Source organism: Heteronotia binoei, chromosome 10 (genome assembly GCF_032191835.1).
Source record: "Heteronotia binoei isolate CCM8104 ecotype False Entrance Well chromosome 10, APGP_CSIRO_Hbin_v1, whole genome shotgun sequence".
Taxonomy (NCBI): domain Eukaryota; kingdom Metazoa; phylum Chordata; class Lepidosauria; order Squamata; family Gekkonidae; genus Heteronotia; species Heteronotia binoei.
The window spans coordinates 93,322,145-93,345,718 of record NC_083232.1 but is presented as its reverse complement, the minus strand read 5'-3'; the positions used below and the strand labels follow the sequence as shown (position 1 = coordinate 93,345,718).

At 49.3% G+C, this 23,574-nt stretch overlaps 1 protein-coding gene across 1 annotated transcript in view; it reads right to left on the bottom strand.

The window, feature by feature from the left end:
* The window catches only part of SPMIP7 (sperm microtubule inner protein 7), a 49,916-nt gene extending 27,195 nt beyond the window's left edge, over positions 1-22,721 (bottom strand). The window contains exons 1-5 of the mRNA XM_060247735.1: positions 22,214-22,721; positions 18,162-18,259; positions 10,007-10,080; positions 8,934-9,069; positions 2,297-2,364 (exon numbers count right to left, since the gene is read on the bottom strand). Of these exons, the coding sequence (XP_060103718.1) occupies positions 2,297-2,364; positions 8,934-9,069; positions 10,007-10,080; positions 18,162-18,259; positions 22,214-22,721 (884 nt within the window). The remainder of the gene's footprint in view (positions 1-2,296; positions 2,365-8,933; positions 9,070-10,006; positions 10,081-18,161; positions 18,260-22,213) is intronic.
* Positions 22,722-23,574: the final 853 nt, after the last annotated feature.

Genomic DNA, 23,574 nt, shown 5'->3' with positions numbered 1-23,574 from the left:
TGAGACTCTGAGATTAGGAGGGAAGGAAGGATATAAATCCAATATCATCACCATCATCATCATCATCATCATCAAAATCAATCAATCAATCACAAATGGTGGAAGAAGAAGAAGAAGAAGAAGATATTGGATTTCTATCCTGCCCTCCACTCCGAAGAGTCTCAGAGGGGCTCACAATCTCCTTTCCCTTCCTCCCCCACAACAGACACCCAGTGAGGTGGGTGGGGCTGGAGAGGGCTCTCACAGCAGCTGCCCTTTCAAGGACAGAGTTTCAAAGCGGCCTACAATCTCCTTTACCTTCCTTCCCCACAACAGACACCCTGTGAGGTGGGTGGGGCTGGAGAGGGCTCTCCCAGCAGCTGCCATTTAAAGGACAACTCCTGTGAAAGCTATGACTGATCCAAGGCCATTCCAGCAGGTGCAAGTGGAGGAGTGGGGAATCAAACCCGGTTCTCCCAGATAAGAGCCCGCACACTTAACCACTACACCAAACTGAGGGGATATAAGTCCAAGGTCTGTTGAGGATCTGCTACAGAGGTCTCAGTTGAATTGCTGAGCTCACTTACAATGTTCTCCCTGCAGGGTAAGGCCACAAGGAAGCTAGGCTGCTGCTGAGGCGTTGCTTTCTGCAGCCTTGACCACAAACATTGCCTTCCTGGTCCAGCAGAAGAAGAAGAAGATATTGGATTTATATCCCGCCCTCCACTCCGAAGAGTCTCAGAGCGGCTCACAATCTCCTTTAACTTCCTCCCCCACAACAGACACCCTGTGAGGTGGGTGGGGCTGGAGAGGGCTCTCACAACAGCTGCCCTTTCAAGGACAACCTCTGCCAGAGCTATGGCTGACCCAAGGCCATTCCAGCAGGTGCAAGTGGAGGAGTGGGGAATCAAACCTGGCTCTCCCAGATAAGAGTCCGCACACTTAACCACTACACCAAACTGGCACAGGAGGCTGGGGTCCTTCCAGACTGTAGAGACTCCAAGGCCGGCATTGAATTACCGCACTGTGTCATACTGCATATTGTATTCCTTTGTTGTTTGTAAAGTTTCCTTGTTAAAGTGGGCTTTGTAACTTTACGCAGTGTTCTTAATTACAGGTGTTAAATAGTGTTGAGTTTTGTTAAGTCTTTTGTCACCCTGGGGCTTTTGTTTCATTCTTTAGCCATATAATTACCCCAGGTCTCCTTCGCTTGTGGATTGCCTTATTGAACAGCAAGGCAGAGGGCTGGAGAGCCCTGAGGGATGACCCTGGGTAACATCCGCCGTCTTGTCTTCCTTGAACAAAGTGCTCACAACCCCAATTCTGAGAGAAATAGGTTCTAGTCCAGCATCTTATTGTTACCTGCCCCTGCCACCCAGCCTTTTATGGTACACTTAAGAGACAGCTTGAACCCGATGGGACAGCACCAGGTTCTGATGATTCAGGCAGTGAAATGCTTCCGTCCCATCAGTCTAGAACAGGGGTGGCCAACAGTAGCTCTCCAGATGTTTTTTCCCCTACAACTCCCATCAGCCCCAGCCAGCATGGCCAATGGCTGGGGCTGATGGGAATTGTAGGCAAAACACATCTGGAGAGCTACCATTGGTCTAGGAGACTCTCGGCTGCTCCCCTCCCCCTCTCCACACGCACCTGAGGACATTTCTCACATCACCCGCCCCTCTGCTTAGCAGCCTAATGGGAGTGCTTCCTCCCTCCCCTTTCTGGGGTAAGGCGGGAGGCTCACATGCGTCGTGAGAGTGCAGCGTGGACAGCAGCCTGTTGGGTTTGTGGCAAAAGGACCTCAGGGCTTTTTTTGTAGCAGGAACTCCTTTGCATATTAGGCCACACCCTTAAGTAGCCAATCCTCCAAGAGCTTACAAGACTCTTAGTACAGGGCCTACTGTAAGCTCTTGGAGGATTGGCTACTTCAGGGGGATGTGGCCTAATATGCAAAGGAGTTCCTGCTACAAAAGAAAGCTCTGGCGAAGGTGATTCCCATGGTGGGGTTGGAGAGGAGCTAGGTCGGAGGGGAGCATAGCTCACAGCGTGGCATAGTTGGAGGGGAGCGGAGCTGGAGGGGAGCACACTGTGCAAAATCAGGCATCGTGCATGCAACTAAAATCTAGCATTAGCTCGGGTTGCATGTTTTTAGATTCAGATGTTCTCAATAATATCTTTTAGGGAATACCTTTTTTTGTTAAACAAAATGTATTGAAAATACCTGGGGGGTAGAAAATCTTTGTATGTGAAGCTTAAACAGAAACCAGGGTGTTTTATTTTTTTTGAAATTAACAAACTATAGCAATGTTAGACTCACAAATTAATTGGCCTGGCAGGTACTGTGAAGTATCTTGTCTGAAATCTGTCCCAGAGTCCTCCGACAACCTAGAACAGTGATGAGAAATCGGCTGGGTGTGAGGCTATCGCTATTGTTGTTGTCCTTTTCAGTATACTTTGCAGTAGATCACGAAAGGCGGTCCTAGCTAGGGTTGGCAAGTCCGGGTATGGACATTCCGGGAGATGTGGGGGCAGAGCCTGAGGAGGACTGGAAGGGACAGGGGTGTTCTGTATTCTTGGTGCTTGGGGGGGGGGGGCAACAGCAGGAGGGCTTCTGGAGTTCTGGCCCGACTGGTGGATCTCCCGATGGAACTTTATATGGAATTCATACAACGTTTTTTTTTTTTTTTCTCTGAGCTATGCCCTTATCATTTTAATGGAGCAGAAGTCCATCAGTGGCTCTTAGCCACAACGTATCGTTGGAACTCTCTGTCTGGGGTAGTGATGCTCTGTATTCTGGGTGCTTGGGAGGGGCAATAGTGGGAGGGCTTCTAGTGTCCTGGCCCCCCGGTGGACCTCCTGATGGCACCTGATTTTCTTGGCCACTGTGTGACACAGAGTGTTGGACTGGATGGGCCATTGGCCTGATCCAACAGGGCTTCTCTTATGTTCTTATGTGACGCAGAGTGTTTGACTGGATGGGCCATTGGCCTGATCCAACAGGGCTTCTCTTATGTTCTTATGTGACGCAGAGTGTTGGACTGGATGGGCCACTGGCCTGATCCAACAGGGCTTCTCTTATGTTCTTATGTGACGCAAAGTGTTGGACTGGATGGGCCACTGGCCTGATCCAACATGGCTTCTCTTATGTTCTTATGTGACGCAGAGTGTTGGACTGGATGGGCCACTGGCCTGATCCAACATGGCTTCTCTTATGTTCTTATGTGACACAGAGTGTTGGACTGGATGGGCCACTGGCCTGATCCAACATGGCTTCTCTTATGTTCTTATGTGACGCAGAGTGTTGGACTGGATGGGCCACTGGCCTGATCCAACATGGCTTCTCTTATGTTCTTATGTGACACAGAGTGTTGGACTGGATGGGCCACTGGCCTGATCCAACATGGCTTCTCTTATGTTCTTATGTGGCACAGAGTGCTGGACTGGATGGGCCACTGGCCTGATCCAACAGGGCTTCTCTATGTTCTTATGTGACACAGAGTGTTGGACTGGATGGGCCACTGGCCTGATCCAACAGGGCTTCTCTTATGTTCTTATGTGACGCAGAGTGTTGGACTGGATGGGCCACTGGCCTGATCCAACAGGGCTTCTCTTATGTTCTTATGTGACGCAGAGTGTTGGACTGGATGGGCCATTGGCCTGATCCAACAGGGCTTCTCTTATGTTCTTATGTGGCACAGAGTGCTGGACTGGATGGGCCACTGGCCTGATCCAACAGGGCTTCTCTATGTTCTTATGTGACGCAGAGTGTTGGACTGGATGGGCCACTGGCCTGATCCAACAGGGCTTCTCTTATGTTCTTATGTGACGCAGAGTGTTTGACTGGATGGGCCACTGGCCTGATCCAACAGGGCTTCTCTTATGTTCTTATGTGACGCAGAGTGTTGGACTGGATGGGCCACTGGCCTGATCCAACATGGCTTCTCTTATGTTCTTATGTGACACAGAGTGTTGGACTGGATGGGCCACTGGCCTGATCCAACATGGCTTCTCTTATGTTCTTATGTGACACAGAGTGTTGGACTGGATGGGCCATTGGCCTGATCCAACACGGCTTCTCTTATGTTCTTATGTGGCACAGAGTGCTGGACTGGATGGGCCACTGGCCTGATCCAACAGGGCTTCTCTATGTTCTTATGTGACGCAGAGTGTTGGACTGGATGGGCCACTGGCCTGATCCAACAGGGCTTCTCTTATGTTCTTATGTGACGCAGAGTGTTTGACTGGATGGGCCACTGGCCTGATCCAACAGGGCTTCTCTATGTTCTTATGTGACGCAGAGTGTTGGACTGGATGGGCCACTGGCCTGATCCAACAGGGCTTCTCTTATGTTCTTATGTGACGCAGAGTGTTGGACTGGATGGGCCACTGGCCTGATCCAACATGGCTTCTCTTATGTTCTTATGTGACACAGAGTGTTGGACTGGATGGGCCACTGGCCTGATCCAACATGGCTTCTCTTATGTTCTTATGTGGCACAGAGTGTTGGACTGGATGGGCCATTGGCCTGATCCAACATGGCTTCTCTTATGTTCTTATGTGACACAGAGTGTTGGACTGGATGGGCCACTGGCCTGATCCAACATGGCTTCTCTTATGTTCTTATGTGACACAGAGTGTTGGACTGGATGGGCCACTGGCCTGATCCAACATGGCTTCTCTTATGTTCTTATGTGGCACAGAGTGCTGGACTGGATGGGCCACTGGCCTGATCCAACAGGGCTTCTCTATGTTCTTATGTGACGCAGAGTGTTGGACTGGATGGGCCACTGGCCTGATCCAACAGGGCTTCTCTTATGTTCTTATGTGACGCAGAGTGTTGGACTGGATGGGCCACTGGCCTGATCCAACATGGCTTCTCTTATGTTCTTATGTGACACAGAGTGTTGGACTGGATGCGCCACTGGCCTGATCCAACATGGCTTCTCTTATGTTCTTATGTGACACAGAGTGTTGGACTGGATGGGCCATTGGCCTGATCCAACATGGCTTCTCTTATGTTCTTATGTGACACAGAGTGCTGGACTGGATGGGCCACTGGCCTGATCCAACAGGGCTTCTCTATGTTCTTATGTGACACAGAGTGCTGGACTGGATGGGCCACTGGCCTGATCCAACATGGCTTCTCTTATGTTCTTATGTGACACAGAGTGTTGGACTGGATGGGCCATTGGCCTGATCCAACACGGCTTCTCTTATGTTCTTATGTGGCACAGAGTGCTGGACTGGATGGGCCACTGGCCTGATCCAACAGGGCTTCTCTATGTTCTTATGTGACACAGAGTGTTGGACTGGAGGGGCCACTGGCCTGATCCAACAGGGCTTCTCTATGTTCTTATGTGACACAGAGTGTTGGACTGGAGGGGCCACTGGCCTGATCCAACAGGGCTTCTCTTATGTTCTTAGTGGCTGCAGCATATGAGTTATTAAAGTGGGTGGTATTAGGGGCAGGACATAAAAGAAAAATAAGTAGGAATCCCTATTGTACTATGCTACATACACAACTGCCTTATTAGGCCATTGATCTACCTAACAAAAGGTTGCCACAATGTTCCCTCTAAGCTGCAGAGTCCTCTGAGCAAAAATTCTACTGGCATTAAAGTGGAGAGCTGCTGCATAAATTATTGAGCTCTGGGGGTCCTCCTTCCTGAGCTAAGACAAAAAGGTGTGAGCTGGAGACTAAAAATCTGTGAGCTAGCTCACACTAACTCAGCTTAGAAGAAACACTGGTTGCCATCTCTGTTCCTGGCAATCCCGAGAGTTTTTTGGGACAGGGTTTGGGCAGGGAGAAGCATTGTAGATGCTGTGACATCCCATAACTGCAGTCACAGCCCTTGAAGTGCTTGAGATCTCTCTCCCCTCCCCCCCCCACTCTCTATGGTGAAGACCGCAGAGCTCTGGGGCAATCGCTATTGGGATATTTGGTTATTATAGCACAATTCGTCCAGCCAAAGAAGCAAAAGACTGAGTGTAGTCAATAAATCTCCCAAGAAGTATATTGCAAAAAAAAAAGGTAAACTTTTACTTATTGATGTAAATCAAGTTCACATTCAGGCAGGATTGGCCCTAGACTGTCTGGCACCCTAGGCAAGGCCCTAGACTGTCTGGCACCCTAGGCAAGGCCCTAGACTGCCTGGCACCCTAGATAAGGCCCTAGACTGTCTGGCACCCTAGGCAAGGCCCTAGACTGCCTGGCACCCTAGATAAGGCCCTAGACTGTCTGGCACCCTAGATAAGGCCCTAGACTGCCTGGCACCCTAGAAAAGGCCCTAGACTGTCTGGCACCCTAGATAAGGCCCTAGACTGTCTGGCACCCTAGGCAAGGCTTTAGACTGCCTGGCACCCTAGATAAGGCCCTAGACTGTCTGGCACCCTAGACAAGGCTCTAGACTGCCTGGCACCCTAGATAAGGCCCTAGACTGTCCGGCACCCTAGATAAGGCCCTAGACTGTCTGGCACCCTAGACAAGGCCCTAGACTGTCCGGCACCCTAGATAAGGCCCTAGACTGTCCGGCACCCTAGATAAGGCCCTAGACTGTCTGGCACCCTAGACAAGGCCCTAGACTGTCCGGCACCCTAGATAAGGCCCTAGACTGTCCGGCACCCTAGATAAGGCCCTAGACTGTCTGGCACCCTAGACAAGGCCCTAGACTGTCCGGCACCCTAGATAAGGCCCTAGACTGTCCGGCACCCTAGATAAGGCCCTAGACTGTCCGGCACCCTAGATAAGGCCCTAGACTGTCTGGCACCCTAGACAAGGCCCTAGACTGTCCGGCACCCTAGATAAGGCCCTAGACTGTCCGGCACCCTAGACAAGGCCCTAGACTGTCCGGCACCCTAGATAAGGCCCTAGACTGTCCGGCACCCTAGGCAAGGCCCTAGACTGTCCGGCACCCTAGGCAAGGCCCTAGACTGTCCGGCACCCTAGGCAAGGCCCTAGACTGTTCGGCACCCTAGGCAAGGCCCTAGACTGTCCGGCACCCTAGGCAAGGCCCTAGACTGTCTGGCACCGTAGGCACCTTAGGCAAGGCTAACTTCTGGCACCCCTTCCCCTGCTGATAACATCACCGAGTCTCATGGGGGGGCGCCCAATTCAGTGCCTCCAGAAGGCTGACGCCCTAGGCAATAGCCTATTTGCCTAGTGGCAGAGCTGGAGCTGTATTCCGGTGGCATTTGAAAGAAGAGAGAGAAGCCTGATCTAAAGAGCACTTTCCCTGTCACAAATGGCCCGCTTGTCCAGCGTTGTGTGTGTGGGAGTATGAGGACACTGTCTCTACAGGAGAGACCTGCAGTGAGATGGCCCGCTGCCCCCCATTGGCGGAAGCAACTGCCTGAGGAGGTCAGAGCCTTGCCCTGGACCTTTTTCCAGCCAGCTCTTAACTGAAACCGGCGAGATGTTAGATCTCAAGGGATGTCTCAGAAGACTGAATGCCGTCTGTAACTAAATGGAAATTAGCACCAAATTGTTTAAATCGTTTTAATGTAATGTTTAATGTAATTGCTTTTTATCGTGACCTTATGGTGTATCGTGAGTCGCCCTGAGCCTGCTTCGGCGGGGAGGGCGGGACGTACATTGAATAAACTAAACTAAACCATGGAAGGCCATGTGAGAGGAAGGAGAAGACAAAGTGAGACAGAGAGGAAAGGTCAGAGGGCAGCTCCCAGGTTAAGACCGGGAGAAGCACCCCATTCAAGGAGAGAACACCTAAGCACCCTTAGAGTGATGTAGCACCCCCCAATGTCCAGACATGCTGAGTTGCTCACGCCGACAATTCCTAGAGTACCATGAACACTGTGAGGTCGTTCCCTCCTTTTTTCTTTTGTTGTTCCATTGATCAAGAGCAGGAGATGGAGAGCCGGGATGGGAGTTTGGGTGCTGTGGGCAGGAAAATGGTCAGCACCAGCGCTTGGGCTTCGGGTGCCCCAGGCAAGCAGCACACGTGCGCCCTGCACCCATTGGGCGGAGGAGGCGGGGGCATCTTTTCTCAGCTCTGAGGCATTTGGAGGTGCTCTGAACACCTTGGAGCCCGTTGCACGCCCCACTCAGCCCCCTCTGGATCCAGAAGAGGCTGAACGAGATGCGTGACCTTTTTTCTCAGCTCAGAAGTGCATCAAACGGCTCGGAGGTGAAAAAAGATGCCTCATCACATGCCCCGCTCAGCCCTCTCTAGAGCTGAAATGGGCTGGGCAGGGCACAAGGCCTCTTTTCAAGGCTCTGAGGCATTCGGAGCTGCTCTGAATGCCTCAGAGCTGAGAAAAGAGGCCTCGTGCCTCTCGCAGCTGAGAAAAGACGGCATGCGCCAGTGGCGACAGGGAGGGTGTGCCTGCCCCACCCCTTTGCCTAGGGTTGCCAAGTCCCCTGGCACTGGAGGGTTTTTTTGCGTGCGCTTTGTGTGAACGCTGCAATGACATCACCTGCAAGCAACACCGTAGTGCCTATTGTGCCATAGAGTTTCCCTTCCCAAATTGCTACAGCATCCGGGAAAACCATAGAGTTTTCCTGGAAATGCTTAGAGTGGCTGGCATGCAACATCGCCGGCACAATGATGTCACCCACAAGTGACAGAATTGTGGTGCCGGCCATGTCAGGGGAGGTTCCCCCTCCAGCCTAATGTGGGCTGGCAGGTTGGGAACCTCCAGGGTGGGAGAACCCCCACCCGGCCTGGGGCTTGGCAGCCCTACCTTTGCCCCCGAGGCCAAGTGGTGCCCTAGACAGCCACCAACCAGGTGTACTCCTACGTGCCGGCCCTGCAAATGGTAAACCCAGTCTACCCCTGTATTGTCTATTCAGCCTGGGAACAGGACTTTCAGCCCTGCTGGTTGGGAGATGTTCAACTGGAGATGCTAAGGACCGAGGCTAAGCCCGCCCTCTACTATTCAGTGAGGACACTGCCAACAAACAAAACAAAAATGGTTCGTGCAGAAAGTTCACTGACTTGGCTTGCTTCCGGTGCTGGTTTGTAGCGTTTCAGTGTACAACGCTGGGAAACGCAATCAGTCATGGCTTCTATAGTTGAATCCAGCGGGGGTTTAGGTAGTAACATTCTGTCCCAGGGAACTTCTTCATATCCACTGTTTCATTAATTAAGAAAGAAAAGAGAGAAAGAGAGTTCGTGATGATGAACGCAGATGGGGCACAGAAAAATGGGTCAGATCCAGCCAGCTTTTAAACCGCATCTCTCCTGCACTCCCCAACACTCACATTTTTGGAATCTGCAGGTCTTGCTCCCTCCCTCCCTTCTTCCCTCCCTCCCCCCTCCCTCCCTCCCACCCTCCCTCCCTCCCTCCCACCCTCCCTGTCTCCCTCCCTCCCTTCCTTCTTCCCTCCCTTCTTCCCTCCCTCTCTTCCTCCCTCCCCAAACATCTGACATTTATTCTATGCTTTAAGCAAGTTTGGCCAGCCCTGACCTATATCCAAACATTAAGCCTCTATTCAAGGAGAGGACATTTTTCTCCAGAACAGCTGCCAACCCAACATATAAGTAAGATTTTGTGGTGTCGGATCAAAAGCAGTATAATGGTCAACTGGCTTGGTCGGAAATGAGTTGGGTTAATCATCTGTGCTAAGCAGATGGGACAAGGGAGCTTCCTTCAGGAAAACGGGATATGCACTGGTAACGAGAAAAGACTTTTTAAAAACTCAGATCTCTCTGCTGTGCACAACACCTTCTGCCAACACGAGATTCCACCCAGCAGGCCAACAGGAGATTCCAGACAACGATTTCCCACTACCCTCGTGCCACTCTCACTTTCCTCTTCTCAGTGGGGCTTCCGTCGGATTTCGCACAAGCTGCCCCGAGGCTGCAACTCGCTCTGCCTCTTTCACACAGCAAAGAAGATCCTCTAAAAAGCAGTTTCTGTTTGCCAGGTGAAAAAGGTGGAGCTAGTTGCAGCCCCGGGGCAGATAGTGTGAAATCCGACGGAAGCCCCGCAGAGAAGAGGAGAGTGAGAGCGAGGTAAGGGTAGTGGGAAATGGGTGGGAGTTTTAAAACCTTTACTAGCCACAGACCTTTGTGTCGTTGAGGTATACAAGTGCTTCAGGGCTTTCTTGTCTTGGCAGGCTTCAGAGGACGGATCGCCGGACTGCAGGAGAAAACACAGTAGAAGGAGCAACGCAGAGGGAAGTGCAACAAGGAGCTCTAAGTAGGGTTGCTTCCCAAACCAGGAGAAAACACAGTGGAAGGAGCAACGCAGAGGGAAATGCAACAAGGAGCTCTAAGTAGGGTTGCTTCCCAAACCAGACGGGAAAGCGGGATTTAGCCTACAAAAGGAAATGCTACAATCAGTTTGGGGGGTCTTTAAAGTGCCACAAGACGCCGTTTGTCCAAATGGCATCGCTTTGCGAATGCACATTTATAGGTTTCCCACCTCCCCCCATCCACCCTTGGCCCTGATCATTTTTAACACAAGACTGGCACAGACAAACAAACAGTGAGGTCCTATGCAGAGTGTGGAGAAATGCCATTTTGGCTGGTCTTTCACTGGGAGTTGGCTAGGAGGAGGTTGTCAAACTGGAGGCAGGCCTAGTCTCCTCCTCTTTCCCTCCTATCTGGAAGCAGCAATTCTGGGGTGGGGGGGGGCTCCTAGAGAGACAGGAAGGCCTTCAGGCCTCTCTCCCAGAATGCTGCAAGAGAGGTAAACTGGATTTACCTGCCCAGGAACTGGATTTTTACATAGGAGATTTTGGGCGGGAAACCCTCAGTTAAAGTTAGTCAGTTAGTGAGTTTGGCTAGACTAGAGATGTAAAATTTCCGAAAATTTTGAAGCTTGGAAAAAAAACCAGGAAATTTTCAGAAAAATTGAAAAAAATACTTCATTAGCACTTCTTTTGTCTTTTCCAGACTGAAAAACATTCTGTTACTTTAGGAACATAAAATATGACTATGGACAATTTTACTTGGCATGAAATTATCACAACTAGCATATTAAAAATATAGTGTATCCAAACAACTATTACAAACAGAATTTACTTTTTAAATAATATTTGTAATTGTAACAAATGGAGCAACAATCTCCTGAACTGTTTACTAGTTTATGTGGAACAGACAAAAAAAACCTCCACAAAACAATTTTTTAAAAAAAATCCAGAAGTAACAATTATTCATATTGCCTCTCCACGGTATTAAATAAAAATAAAAAACTCATTCTCATAAAAAGAATCGAAGAGGAGGGAAGTGTATAGAATGGAGTGTAGGACTAAGTTTCAATGAATGGGCGCGACTAGGACTTGCTTGTCCTCAGTGCACAGAAATCAGAATAATCTGATGCTATACATAATTTTTTAGAAATGATTTGGAAAATATTTGAACACCTTGTCTTAAAATATTTTATTCATCACGTTAAAATAAAATGTTCCATGATCAATTGATTTTATTTTCTTCAATTTTTCCAATTTTTTTGGAAAAAAAACAAAAAAGGCTTCAGGAAAGTTTTTTTCCGGGCATTCATATCTCTACTACAGACTCAGGAAGGTCTGGTCAGGCTCGCAACAGTCTTAGTAAGGTGCCTTACTAGAGCAAGTATTACAACAGGGAGGGCGTTTTCGCACTTACCTTAATCGGCAGCGACGTCCCTCTTCACCACGCAGCGTCTGCGCGGATTTCGCACTAATTGCTCCGCAGAACCCGGAAGAGCTGCAAAGTCCCGCGGCTTTTGCGTCGCAAATGTAAACCGCCAAAAACCAGTTTACATTTGCGACGCAGAAGCCGCGGGACTTTGCGGCTCTTCCGGGTTCTGCGGAACAATTAGTGCGAAATCCGCGCAGACGCTGCACGGTGAAGAGGGACGTCGCTGCCGATTAAGGTCAGTGCGAAAACGCTCGGAGAGAAGGAACATTTCCCCCCCCCCCACTTTGATTTATTTCTTCTGTTCGCTTTTGAAATGCCTGTACATAGTTATATGCCGAACAATCGAAAAACCGTTAGAGATTGGAAAAAGGGTTGAAAACTCAAGATCTAATTCGCTGTGTCATCAGTCTTTCAATCTTCTGTTAGCTAAAGATCCTCAGCGCCTTGAGTTTATTAATAGCGTATGCTCAAGATACCTTATCCCTGACGACCTCTTGGGTCCCACAACTGACAAATCCCATCTTAGAAAATGGATATTTGACTCTGATGCCCGACTAGATCGTACCTTAATATTAAAATCAAAAACAGCACCACGGTACAAATCAATTAAACTGAAACACGTAAGATCTCCATACTTAGTTAACATTTCTAATCATGTTCTTGGAGCGAACTTTACCTCCTTATGATTCCAGTCAATGCCAACAGCAGTCATGGAAAGTCATTTTAATCAAACTCCACTGGACCGACGTTATGCATATGCTGTTCTTACGCGATTGAGGGTTTACCTCACTATTTACTTTTCTGTTCGCTCTATTCCAGTCCAAGGGCTACGTTTTTAGATGGAATTCTGTCAGGCCTAAGTGCTTATTCAGTTGAGGAAAAAATAGCATTTCTTTTATCTGATATTGATGTTTACATCTCCCAGAAAGTTTCAGTCTTTGCCCTCGCAGCAAAGAAAATACGTGCCAAGGTGGTAATGCGAAGGGATAACTTTTAGATTTATGTCTACGGCCGTTTTCCCACTGACCTTACTCCGGAGCGACGTCCCTCTTCACCGCGCAGCGTCTGCGCGGATTTCCCACCAACTGCTGCGCACAACCAGGAAGAGCCGCGGCTTTTGCGTTGCAGATGTAAACTGGTTTTTAGCGGTTTACATCTGCAATGCAAAAGCCGCGGCTCTTCCTGGTTGTGCGCAGCAGTTGGTGGGAAATCCGCGCAGACGCTGCGCGGTGAAGAGGGACGTCGCTCCGGAGTAAGGTCAGTGGGAAAACGGCCTACATCTTTATTGTTATTGCCATTGTATTGCAACCATTGTTATTCCCTTGTTATGCCTCACATGATGCTTTGTATGTTTTAACTTCTAGTTTACTTTCCTTTTTCCTGAGATCTTTGTAGCTTTGTAACAGCCAATGGCTAATTACAACAAATGAACTGACTGACTTAGTTATATGCTATAAAGAAATATTTTCTTTGTTTAAAGTGGAGTCCTTCTGTACCACCTAGTTCCCCCAACTACTTGGAACCCTAGGAGCAGGTTGGGAAATCCCTAAAGCGGGGAGAAGTGGTGGAATAGCTGGTTTCCAACTCTCCAGGGGAGCCCCAAAGATCCCTAGGAAGCCCTGAGAAGGTTTCTTAGCCAGTCCAGAGGGAGGTGAGGAGGCTGTCCCGCCTAACCAGAGCCCAGACAGGGACAGTGGGGGCAGTAAAGTGGAGCAGCCCCTTCAGGTCAGCATACCAGGAAGGGGTGAGCAGGGTTGGGGCCAGATAGCAGACGCAGGACTGGTCCGCCACACAGAGCTACACCCTGTGACTTCAGCGGTCTTAGAAGGATGTAACTCCCTCTGTTTAGGCCTGCGCTGTAAGAACATATGAACATATGAAGCTGCCTTATACTGAATCAGACCCTGGGTCCATCAAAGTCAGTATTGTCTACTCAGACTGGCAGCGGCTCTCCAGGGTCTCAAGCTGAGGTTTTTCACATCTATTACCTGGACCCTTTTTAGTTGGAGATGCTGGGGATTGAACCTGGGACCTCCTGCTTACCAAGCAGAGGCTCTACCACTGAGCCACAGCCCCATTCATGGCTCTCCAGGGTCTCAAGCTGAGGTTTTTCACGCCTACTTGCCTGGACCCTTTTTAGTTGGAGATGCTGGGGATTGAACCTGGGACCTCCTGCTTACCAAGCAGAGGCTCTACCACTGAGCCACAGCCCCATTCATGGCTCTCTAGGGTCTCAAGCTGAGGTTTTTCACACCTACTTGCCTGGACCCTTTATAGTTGGAGATGCTGGGGATTGAACCTGGGACCTCCTGCTTACCAAGCAGAGGCTCTACCACTGAGCCACAGCCCCATTCATGGCTCTCCAGGGTCTCAAGCTGAGGATTTCACGCCTACTTGCCTGGACCCTTTATAGTTGGAGATGCTGGGGATTGAACCTGGGACCTTCTGCTTACCAAGCAGAGGCTCTACCACTGAGCCACAGCCCCATTCATGGCTCTCCAGGGTCTCAAGTTGAGGTTTTTCATGCCTATTTGCCTGGACCCTTTTTAGTTGGAGATGCCAGGGATTGAACCTGGGACCTTCTGCTTCCCAAGCAGATGCTCAACCACTGAGCCACTGTCCCTCCCCTAAGAGCATGAGCTTAGTACAGAGTTACTCCATCCCAGCCTTGAGCAACTGCATAAAACTGCATTGGAAGAGAAGATTTCCTATCTCCATGCCAAGACCGGCTCCACCTGAAAAATGCTGATCTCCAAGGGGTGGCTGCAAGGCACAGGAGCTGGGTCAAGAAACAAGGAAGCAACCCTGTGCATGTACAAAGCGTTTCTCCAGCCTGCTATGCACGTGTATACTGAATGCATGTGTTTGGAAGAAACAGTCGACACATGTTCTCTTTACAAATAAAACCAGGGACTGGCGCTTGGGAAAATGTCCAGTTTAAGCATCATGTTCACATGTGTTGAATGTTACTACAAAATTATTCAATGCATGACCAAAGGAAAAAAAAAATGTACACAGTATATAGATTGTGCACTGGTTCTTCCATTGTCTATACCAGGGATGGCCAACCTGGCTTAACATAAGAGCCACATGCAATAAACATCAGATGTATGAGAGCCACAAGACATGAACATCAGATGTATGAGAGCTGCAAGGCAGGCAGATAGGAAGGCAAATAGATGGGGAGTGGGGGGGACGAGGAAAGAAAGCAACTTTCACTTTAAATGCATTCTCCAAGCCACTGGCTGGCTTGGTTTGGAGAAGCGATTTAAAGAGAGAAATGCTTTCTCCTAGCCGGCTGATGGGGCAGTGGGGGCTTCAAGAGCCACACAATATGTGTGAAAGAGCCACGTGTGGCTCTTGAGCCACAGTTTGGCCACCCCTGCTCTATGTGAAGCTTCAGTGTGCCTTATTCTATAGGGCTAATTGCTCTTGCAAGCCTATCTACAGTAAAACATGCATTTCGATTTCGGTGAGCTATTTCCTCCGCTCAGCCTGGAGGAAGTTGATGGAATTCTCTCCTCTGCGCGCCCTACAACTTGCGATCTGGACCCATGCCCCTCCTGGCTAATTAAATCCTGCCTGAGGGAGCTTGAATGTCCTTTACGGGACATCATAAATAGATCCCTCTTGGAGGGGCGCTTTCCATCATCCCTGAAAGAGGCTTTGGTCCGACCCCTCTTGAAAAAAAGTACAGCAGATCCGGCCGAATTGGCAAATTACCGACCGGTCTCTAATTTACCGTTTTTAGGTAAAATAATAGAGAGGGCAGTGGCGTCGCAGTTGCAGAGCTTTCTGGATGACGCTTCCATCCTAGACCCTTGCCAGTCCGGCTTTCGCCGGGGCCATGGGACGGAGACAGTGCTGGTCGCCCTGGTAGATGATCTCCAACGGCATCTGGATCGGGGCGGTGTGGCGGTGCTGATGTTGTTAGACCTGTCGGCCGCGTTCGACACGGCCGACCATCGGCTACTGACCCGCCGCCTCGCCGATATAGGCGTGAGGGGGTCTGCCTTACAATGGCTCTCCTCCTTCCTCGAGGATCGGGGACAAAGGGTGGCAATTGGTGGCGAGCGGTCCCGGAGGCGCACACTGGATTGTGGAGTGCCTCAGGGGGCAGTTCTCTCACCAATGTTATTCAATATCTATATGCGCCCCCTTGCCCAGATTGCCAGGAGATACGGACTTGGGTGCCATCAATATGCAGATGACACCCAACTCTATCTGCTGATGGACGGCCGGCCTGACTGAGTCCCTGAGAATTTAGACCGGGCCTTGCAGGATATGGCAATGTGGTTGAGGAGGAGCGGGCTGAAGTTGAATCCAGCGAAGACAGAAGTCCTTTGTCTGGGTCGGGGCGCCCGGGAAGGGGAAATACCTCTTCTGGTCTTCGACGGGGCGCCGCTGAAAGCGGCGCACCGGGTTAGGAGTCTGGGAGTTCTACTGGAGCCTTCATTATCAATGGAGGCCCAGATTGCAGCCACTGCCAAGTCAGCCTTTTTCCACCTGAGGCGGGCAAGGCAGTTGGCTCCCTTCCTAGAGCGCCAAGATCTGGCAACGGTACTTCACGCAATGGTCACCTCGAGACTGGATTACTGTAATGCCCTCTACATGGGGCTGCCTCTGTACCGAACCCGGAAACTGCAGCTGGTGCAGAACGCAGCGGCCAGGCTACTGTTGGGGCTCCCTAAATGGGAGCACATACAGCCTGGACTGCGCGAGCTGCACTGGCTACCAGTTATATACCGGGTTCGTTACAAAGTGCTGGTCATTACCTTTAAAGCCCTATATGGTCGAGGACCTGTCTACCTTAGGGACCGTCTCTCCCCATATGAGCCCCAGAGGGCACTGAGGTCAGCTGGAAAAAACTTGTTGACCACCCCTGGACCAAGAGAGGTGAAGCTGCAATGCACCCGAAATCGGGCCTTCTCCTCTGTAGCCCCGAACTTATGGAACCAACTTCCAGAGGAAATGCGGGCCCTGCGGGACCTTGAACAATTCCGCAGGGCCTGCAAGACTTTCCTCTTCCGACTGGCTTTCGCTGACGAGGAAAGTAATTGCTAATGAGACCGCCATCATAATAAAGAACAAATAGCAATAGCATTAACATTTTTATTAAATTAATTAATTTTAAACCTATTAGAATTTTAATGTTGAATGTAACTTTGTTTTTGTATAATGGAATGTTACTGTTAGCCGCCCTGAGCCTGCCCCGGCGGGGAGGGCGGGATATAAATAAAATTATCTTATCTTATCTTATCTTATCTTGAATTTATGGGCATGTGCAAAACTTGGAGGAACAAATGTGGAATGAATTAAAAATTCTTCAGGTCTTGAAACGCCCGAGACCTCTCTTCCCTCTTTCTCTGTACCAGTCTATTAGAATTTGCTTTCATTTCAAATACCCTAAGTACTGCAAGTAGAAAAAAACAAAGGCATATAATATCATTAGGCTGAGTTGAGTTTTATTGTAACAGTCATAATATTGTTAGGTTAGTTTCATTATACTTTAGGGAGAAGGTCTTTATCCATCCTGCTATTAACCTGTCCCTATCAGAAGTAAAAGATAGCAGCTGCAGCTACCAGGAGGGATTAAGATGGCTGGACTGGCCAGGCAGCCGTTCTTACCTTCACTTAGCAGAGTGCTCCTTCTGAGCTTCAGCACGGCAGCAGGCCTAGTCAAATGGTTACCACACTCTCTCACAAGCTGCACAGACAACCTTGCTTTAGGTTAAGAAAACAATACTGGTGGATTTATTTTAAGGAAACATAACATATTAGTGTAGGGGAGAAAGAGTGTCTAAACTATTCTAGCTAACTTGATGGCTTTGGATTGTAGTAGGCCATCTGCTGAGTTCAGTTCAGGAGGATGGACACCATGCTGTTCCTCCTGATGGATGAAGGAGAGAAGAAGAAAGAGGGGGAGAACAAGGAGGAAGGAAGTTCCCTGAGTTTCATTCTATTGGTTAGAGAGGGTGAGTGAAAGCAGAAAGGAAGGAAAGATTACTGATATTAACTGAGCTATCTAGCTTGCTGTATGGCAGGGGTGGCCAAACTTGTTTAACATAAGAGCCACATAGAATAAACACCAGATGATTGAGAGCCACAAGAAATGAATGTCAGATGCTTGAGAGCTGGAAGGAAGGAAGGATGGAAGGAAGGAAAATAGATGGGGAGGAAGAGGTGGAAAGAAAGCAGCTTTAACTTTAAATGCATTCTGGCTTGCCTTAGAAGTGATTTAAATAGACACATGCCTTCTCCAAGCTGGCTGATGGGGTGGTGGGGTTTTGAGAGCCACACAATTTGTGTAAAAGAGCCACAGTTTGGCCTCCCCTGCTCTATGGTGTTTGTAATCTTGGAGTGTCAGTCTGTTCTTCTAACAGATAGCAGCAGCTATTCTCTGGGACAAGTCTTATTTTTCAGAATGAACATCAGATAGGATCTAACGTTAGAAACTAACGTTAGAAAAGGCAATGAAGATAGAATTGCCTTTTTCTCTCCCAAAGACCACTGTAGTCCTGAGGACTGGATTCCTGCAACAATAATGGCCTCAGCTTTGTGCAACCAGCAAAATCAAGGAGCTGTGAACAAAATTACCTTTGCGTCCGAGTCCACATTAAATATAAATGTATGAGGTGAGAAACATTCTTTGACTGGTGGTGGAGCAGGCGTGACTTTCACTGGATATATCAGTTCTGAAAGAAAGCATTTTCAACTGTTGGCACCAGGCAGCCAGCGTCAAACTCAGGTTTTTTCTTAAACGGAACATCTCTACTATAAACAAAAGGGATTTTGCAATTTGTGGTGGTGACAGAAGACTCATGGGATGGGCGGCTGTGATGTCACGGAATGTTCATGAAGGTTCTGTTTACCCAGGGAAGATATAAGCAACACAGGACCGTTTTCGCACATAGCTTACCTCGCAGTCACAATCCTGTTCCCTCCGCAGCATCTGCTGGATTTCCCATCATCTGCGCTGGAGTTACAGGAAGTGCCGCGGCTTTTGCATAGCAAACGTAAACTGGGTTTTAGCGGTTTACGTTTGCTACGCAGAAGCCGCGGCACTTCCTGTAACTTTGGCGCAGATGGTGGGAAATCCAACCGGACGCTGCGGAGGGAACAGGATTGTGACTGCGAGGTAAGCTGTGTGCAAAAACGGTAAGGGTGTTTTTACATTCAGTTTGATCCAGAGTTTTAGAGTCTTCAAATCGCCTGCCACTGTTCTGTTTTAATTATTTTTCTTTTACATTTGTGGACTTACTCTGCTCATTTTGTGCAGCCAAACTTTTATATTGCCTGCTGAAAGCATTTCAATTGGGGAGGGGGGTGGTCTTTGATCAGAGGGCAGCCGGAATACCAGTGCTTAGTTAAATGTATATGATTGCTTGGAAATTGTGTCAACACTGCAAAAACAATACAAATTTAAATTACAAGATGAGGCAAGCAATGATATGTAAAAAGTTCAAGCGCTGTCAGCTCTCATGCAAATTACTAAACCTTGTGGCTTTTGGAGGAGTCTTTTAAAACGCATGAAAACTTCTACAAGTTTGAAACGCCTGTAGAGAAATGACCGGATCAAAACTAGTTTCAAGAAAAACGTTGCAGCAGCAGCGCCAGAACTCATCTCACCGAAACAAATGTAGATGCATCGGGCAGCAACGATGCAAAACAGTTGTGAGAACGTTAGGTAATGTAAAAGGTGAGTTTCCAATGCGGCGATAGAGAGTTACAAACCGTCAGTGTAAAAACACCCACAGTGACGAAACCCCGATGGGCTGAGCGGGTGTGATGTCATGGAATGTTCATGAACATTCTGTTTACCCAGGGAAGATATATGCAACATAATCTTTGCAACAGTCAGCTCATGCAAGTTGAAGTGAAAGGTCAGGAGGCTGGAGAAAAAAAAATCACAAAAACCCTAGAGGCAGGGAGCCATGCAGGTGGGGAACTGAAGAGGGCAGAGCAGACGGGGGACTGACCAACAAGAAACTGAAAGGAGGGAGAATAAGGAGGCCTGAAGAATAAATGGGCAGGGAAAACAGGACTGAAGAAAAGGGACTAATGGAAGAGGGAGAGAGCTGAGGGGAAACAAGAAGAAGAAGATATTGGATTTATATCCCGCCCTCCACTCCGAAGAGTCTCAGAGTGGCTCACAATCTCCTTTACCTTCCTCCCCCACAACAGACACCCTGTGAGGTGGGTGAGGCTGGAGAGGGCTCTCACAGCAGCTGCCCTTTCAAGGACAACCTCTGCCAGAGCTATGGCTGTCCCAAGGCCATGCTAGTAGGTGCAAGTGGAGGGGTGGAGAATCAAACCCGGTTCTTCCAGGGAAGAGTCCGCACACTTAACCACTACACCAAACTGGCTCTCCAAGGACAAGAGATGAATATCTACTCTTGCCTGCAGTGGGAGGGAAACAGATACCGATTTTGCACTAGGGCTTTTTCCAGGTGGAGAGCCCTTTTGCTCCCGGCACTTCTCTCCGTTTTTGCACAAGCTTCCGCAGAGCTGCGAGTTGGCGCGCCACCCTCCCGCAGCAAGCGGCAACCGCTTATAATAGGATCTTGCTTGCTGCGGAAAAGCGGCACACCAACTCACAGCTCTGTGGCAGCTCCTTTGAAAATGGAGAGAAGCACCAGGAGCAAAAGGGCTCTCCACCCGGAACAAGCCCTAGTGCAAAACTCGTCTGAGAATGCTGGGCAGGCAGACCGCTGGTTAATCTTTAGGGAATCTAAAAGAATAGAGGCCCAGTAAGCACAAAACTGAGTCTATTCACCCAGAAACTAGGGAGCTTTTTGGTTGCAGAGCTTTCGGAGATCAATCCTTTTCAGCCCTGCCCCCTGCCTGGTGGAATGAGCTCCCCCTGGAGATCCAGGCCCTGCGGGATCTGCTCCAATTCCACAGGGCCTGTAAAACAGAGCTCTTTCGCCAGGCTTTCAGCTGAGGCAGTGGGCGTCACCCCCTCATTCCATCCCTCCTTCCATCCCAGCGCTACCAGATCTGCTGGACCTGGACCATAGGTCACATCCGTGAGGCAAAATTCTGCCATCTTAGTCTTTGCAATCTTACACTTTATATTTTTTTAAAAATTGGTCTTTTACTGTTTTTTTTTTTTACTGCTGACTGTTTTTTATGGTGTAATTCGCCCTGAGCCTGTTCTATGGGAAGGGCGGGCTAAAAATCGAGTTAAATAAATAGATAAATTCCTGGCATGACTGAAGAGTGGCAGACAGGCTCCAGGGCCTCTATTTCAGAGAAAGGCCCATGGCTCAGAACAGTTCTTTTTCCTGCTCCCACTCAGCTCCTTTGAGTCATGATCTGACAAGGATCTACCAGATTATCTAAACACCTTAAACATACAGCTCCTCCTGAGAATGGTCAGATAGGGTTGCCAATCCCCAGGTGGGATCAGCTCCCCTGGAGGACACGGCTACTTAGGAGAGTAGATTCTACAGCATGATCTCCCAAAACTGCCTTCCTCAGGCTCCACCCCCAAATATCCTGGAATTTCACAACCTAGATCGATTTTGCACTCACCTTACGCCGCCCTTACGTTTGTCTTCTCAGTGCAGCGTCCTTCCCATTTCCCACTATCTGTGCCGGAGCTGCAGGAAGCATCGGCGTTTTCGCGCAGCAAACGGAAACTGCTGAAAACCAGCTTCCATTTGCTGCGCGAAAATGATGCTTGCTGCAGCCCCGGTGCAGATAGTGGGAAACTGGAAGGGCGCTGCGCTGAGAAGACGAACGGAGAGCAGCGTAAGGTGAATGCGGAAGTGGTCCTAGAGCTGGCTACCCTACTCTGGGTAAAGAAATCATATGGAATCCAGAGGGGCCCAGGCTGACTTGCCCGCAAGACCATCACTGTAAGGTCAAAACTAAAGCTAAGGTGCATTACATCATCCCAAAGGATTTGAAGCAAACTTACATCTTTGTAGGCCTCAGATTCAGCAGGAGCTCACCGGAGCACAGCTCCTGAACCTTTCAGAGGGTTCCCCCCTCCTCCCCACCTACCTTGTCCATTGAATAGTAGGTGCAGCTGCATAGGAATCCCTGGATTTAGAGAGCGGGCAGCCAGCCAGCCACCAGGATCTTTGCCACACCTCCAGCAGCCCCCATTAATCACTGGAGAAGCCCACAGCACCCTTTCTCCACTTCTTCTGTGATTTTGGGCAGCGGGTGGGCTTGCTGGCCTTTTGACTGTGGGGGGGAGGTGGCCCAAGAGAACCCCAGGCATGCGAGGCCTACTTGGGCTGGCTGGATGTCTAGCCAACCCAAGCAGGCCTCGCTCACCCAGGGCTCTTTTCTGGTGTCAGGTTGCTTTTGGCTGGTGAGGGGGGGGGGGCAGCATATGCTAATGAGTTATGCTAACGGGCTCCACCACCTATTTTTCTACAAAACGACCCCTGCATCCTTGTATGCAGATGTCTCCAGATAAATCTTGTGAGAGCTGATGAGATTTGCTCCAACCAAGAAGTAGCAAAGCGGTAGCAAAAGAAGCAACATTCTGAAGAGATCCCTGAGAAGGGAGATTCCAGGACATGCAGCCCAAGATAATTTTCTCCATTGGTTGCCCTCCCTGTGGACACCACTCCCAGCAGCAAAACCTGACACCACACGGTGATGACAATAGCAATGATAATGCAATTTACTCTCAGCTTGCGCCTTGAGAGAAACTTCCGGCACCCATCTGGAGTTCCAGCGTCGGTCTTGGCCGAGCCCTTTCAGCAATAATGGGGGTCTCCCGTATGAAGTCTGGGCTCTCCTGCGTGGAACAGGCACTGCTTGAGATGGAGGTGGTGCATCTCGGACCTCCTTTGGCGGTTCGGCAGTTGTGTGGGAGGTTATTTTCTGGTCCGCCTCAGCTCCTGGGCTCACAAATCCCGAGAAAGTGTTAACAACTGGCACATCGTCCCGGTGTGGAGCGAAAGGGTAGTTTTTCTCTTCGGGTCGTGCGTAAGGACTGGATTTGAGAAAAGAATTACTGTACTTCTCTTCAAAACTGGGGTAGTCATGCCTGTCCTCCGGTCCCCTCACAAAAGGCATAGACATTCTCCTCAGCAGACCTTCCTGTTCCTGTCGTGTCATTGTGCGAAGCGAATCGGGAGGGCTGAAGTGTTTCAGAGGACTGAATTGCCTGGCTGTGACCTCGGAAGCCATGGCTGTTCTGGATAATTCCCAGGATCAGATCTCACAGTCTCCAGGCGTCTTCCAGTCCAGTCCGGCAAATCTCGATCACGGCGCAGCTTTTCCACCCAAAAGCTAAATTAGGCTTGTTTTCCCCCAAGCAGCGACTGTTTCCTTCACCGAGTCAAGAAACAAGACAGGGAAAAGAATGACATTGTCAAATCAGCCAATCCTCTTGGTGTTGCTTAGTGACAACGGAACGTGAGCACACAATAAAAGTTATCGTGATGCACCTCCCAGGAGAAAAAACGATGAACTTTCTAATTGTTTGAGGCAATCATTCCCTCCGCTTACCACACAAATGAGACCTTTTCTATTTTCCCTAATGCATAATGATTTAAATTCATTACAGTTTTACTTGCCTGGTATATCCTGGCTCAGCTGAGGTACTCACATTATATAATATTGTTTCATCTCTTCCTTTTCTCAAGTGGCTAAGGGCCAAACTACACATTATGTTTTCTAAAGAGCTGTCAATAGCTTGCCCCATAGCAGCTGCAGGGAACGTCCTATTTAAAGCCCATCGGGGCCTGAATGACTGTACTTCTCTTCAAAACTGGAAAAATAATGCCTCTTTTCTGGTTGTCTCACGAAAGGTGTACATTTTCCTTAGCATACCTTCATGCTGCTTTTGAGTAATCTTCTGAACTGAATTGGTGGTGGTGGTGGTGGTGGTGGGGATTTCAGTGTTTCAGGACCAAGGTGAGAGCCAGTTTGGTGTAGTGGTTAAGTGTGCGGACTCTTATCTGGGAGAACTGGGCTTGATTCCCCACTCCTCCACTTGCACCTGCTGGCATGGCCTTGGGTCAGCCAGCGCTCTCGCAGA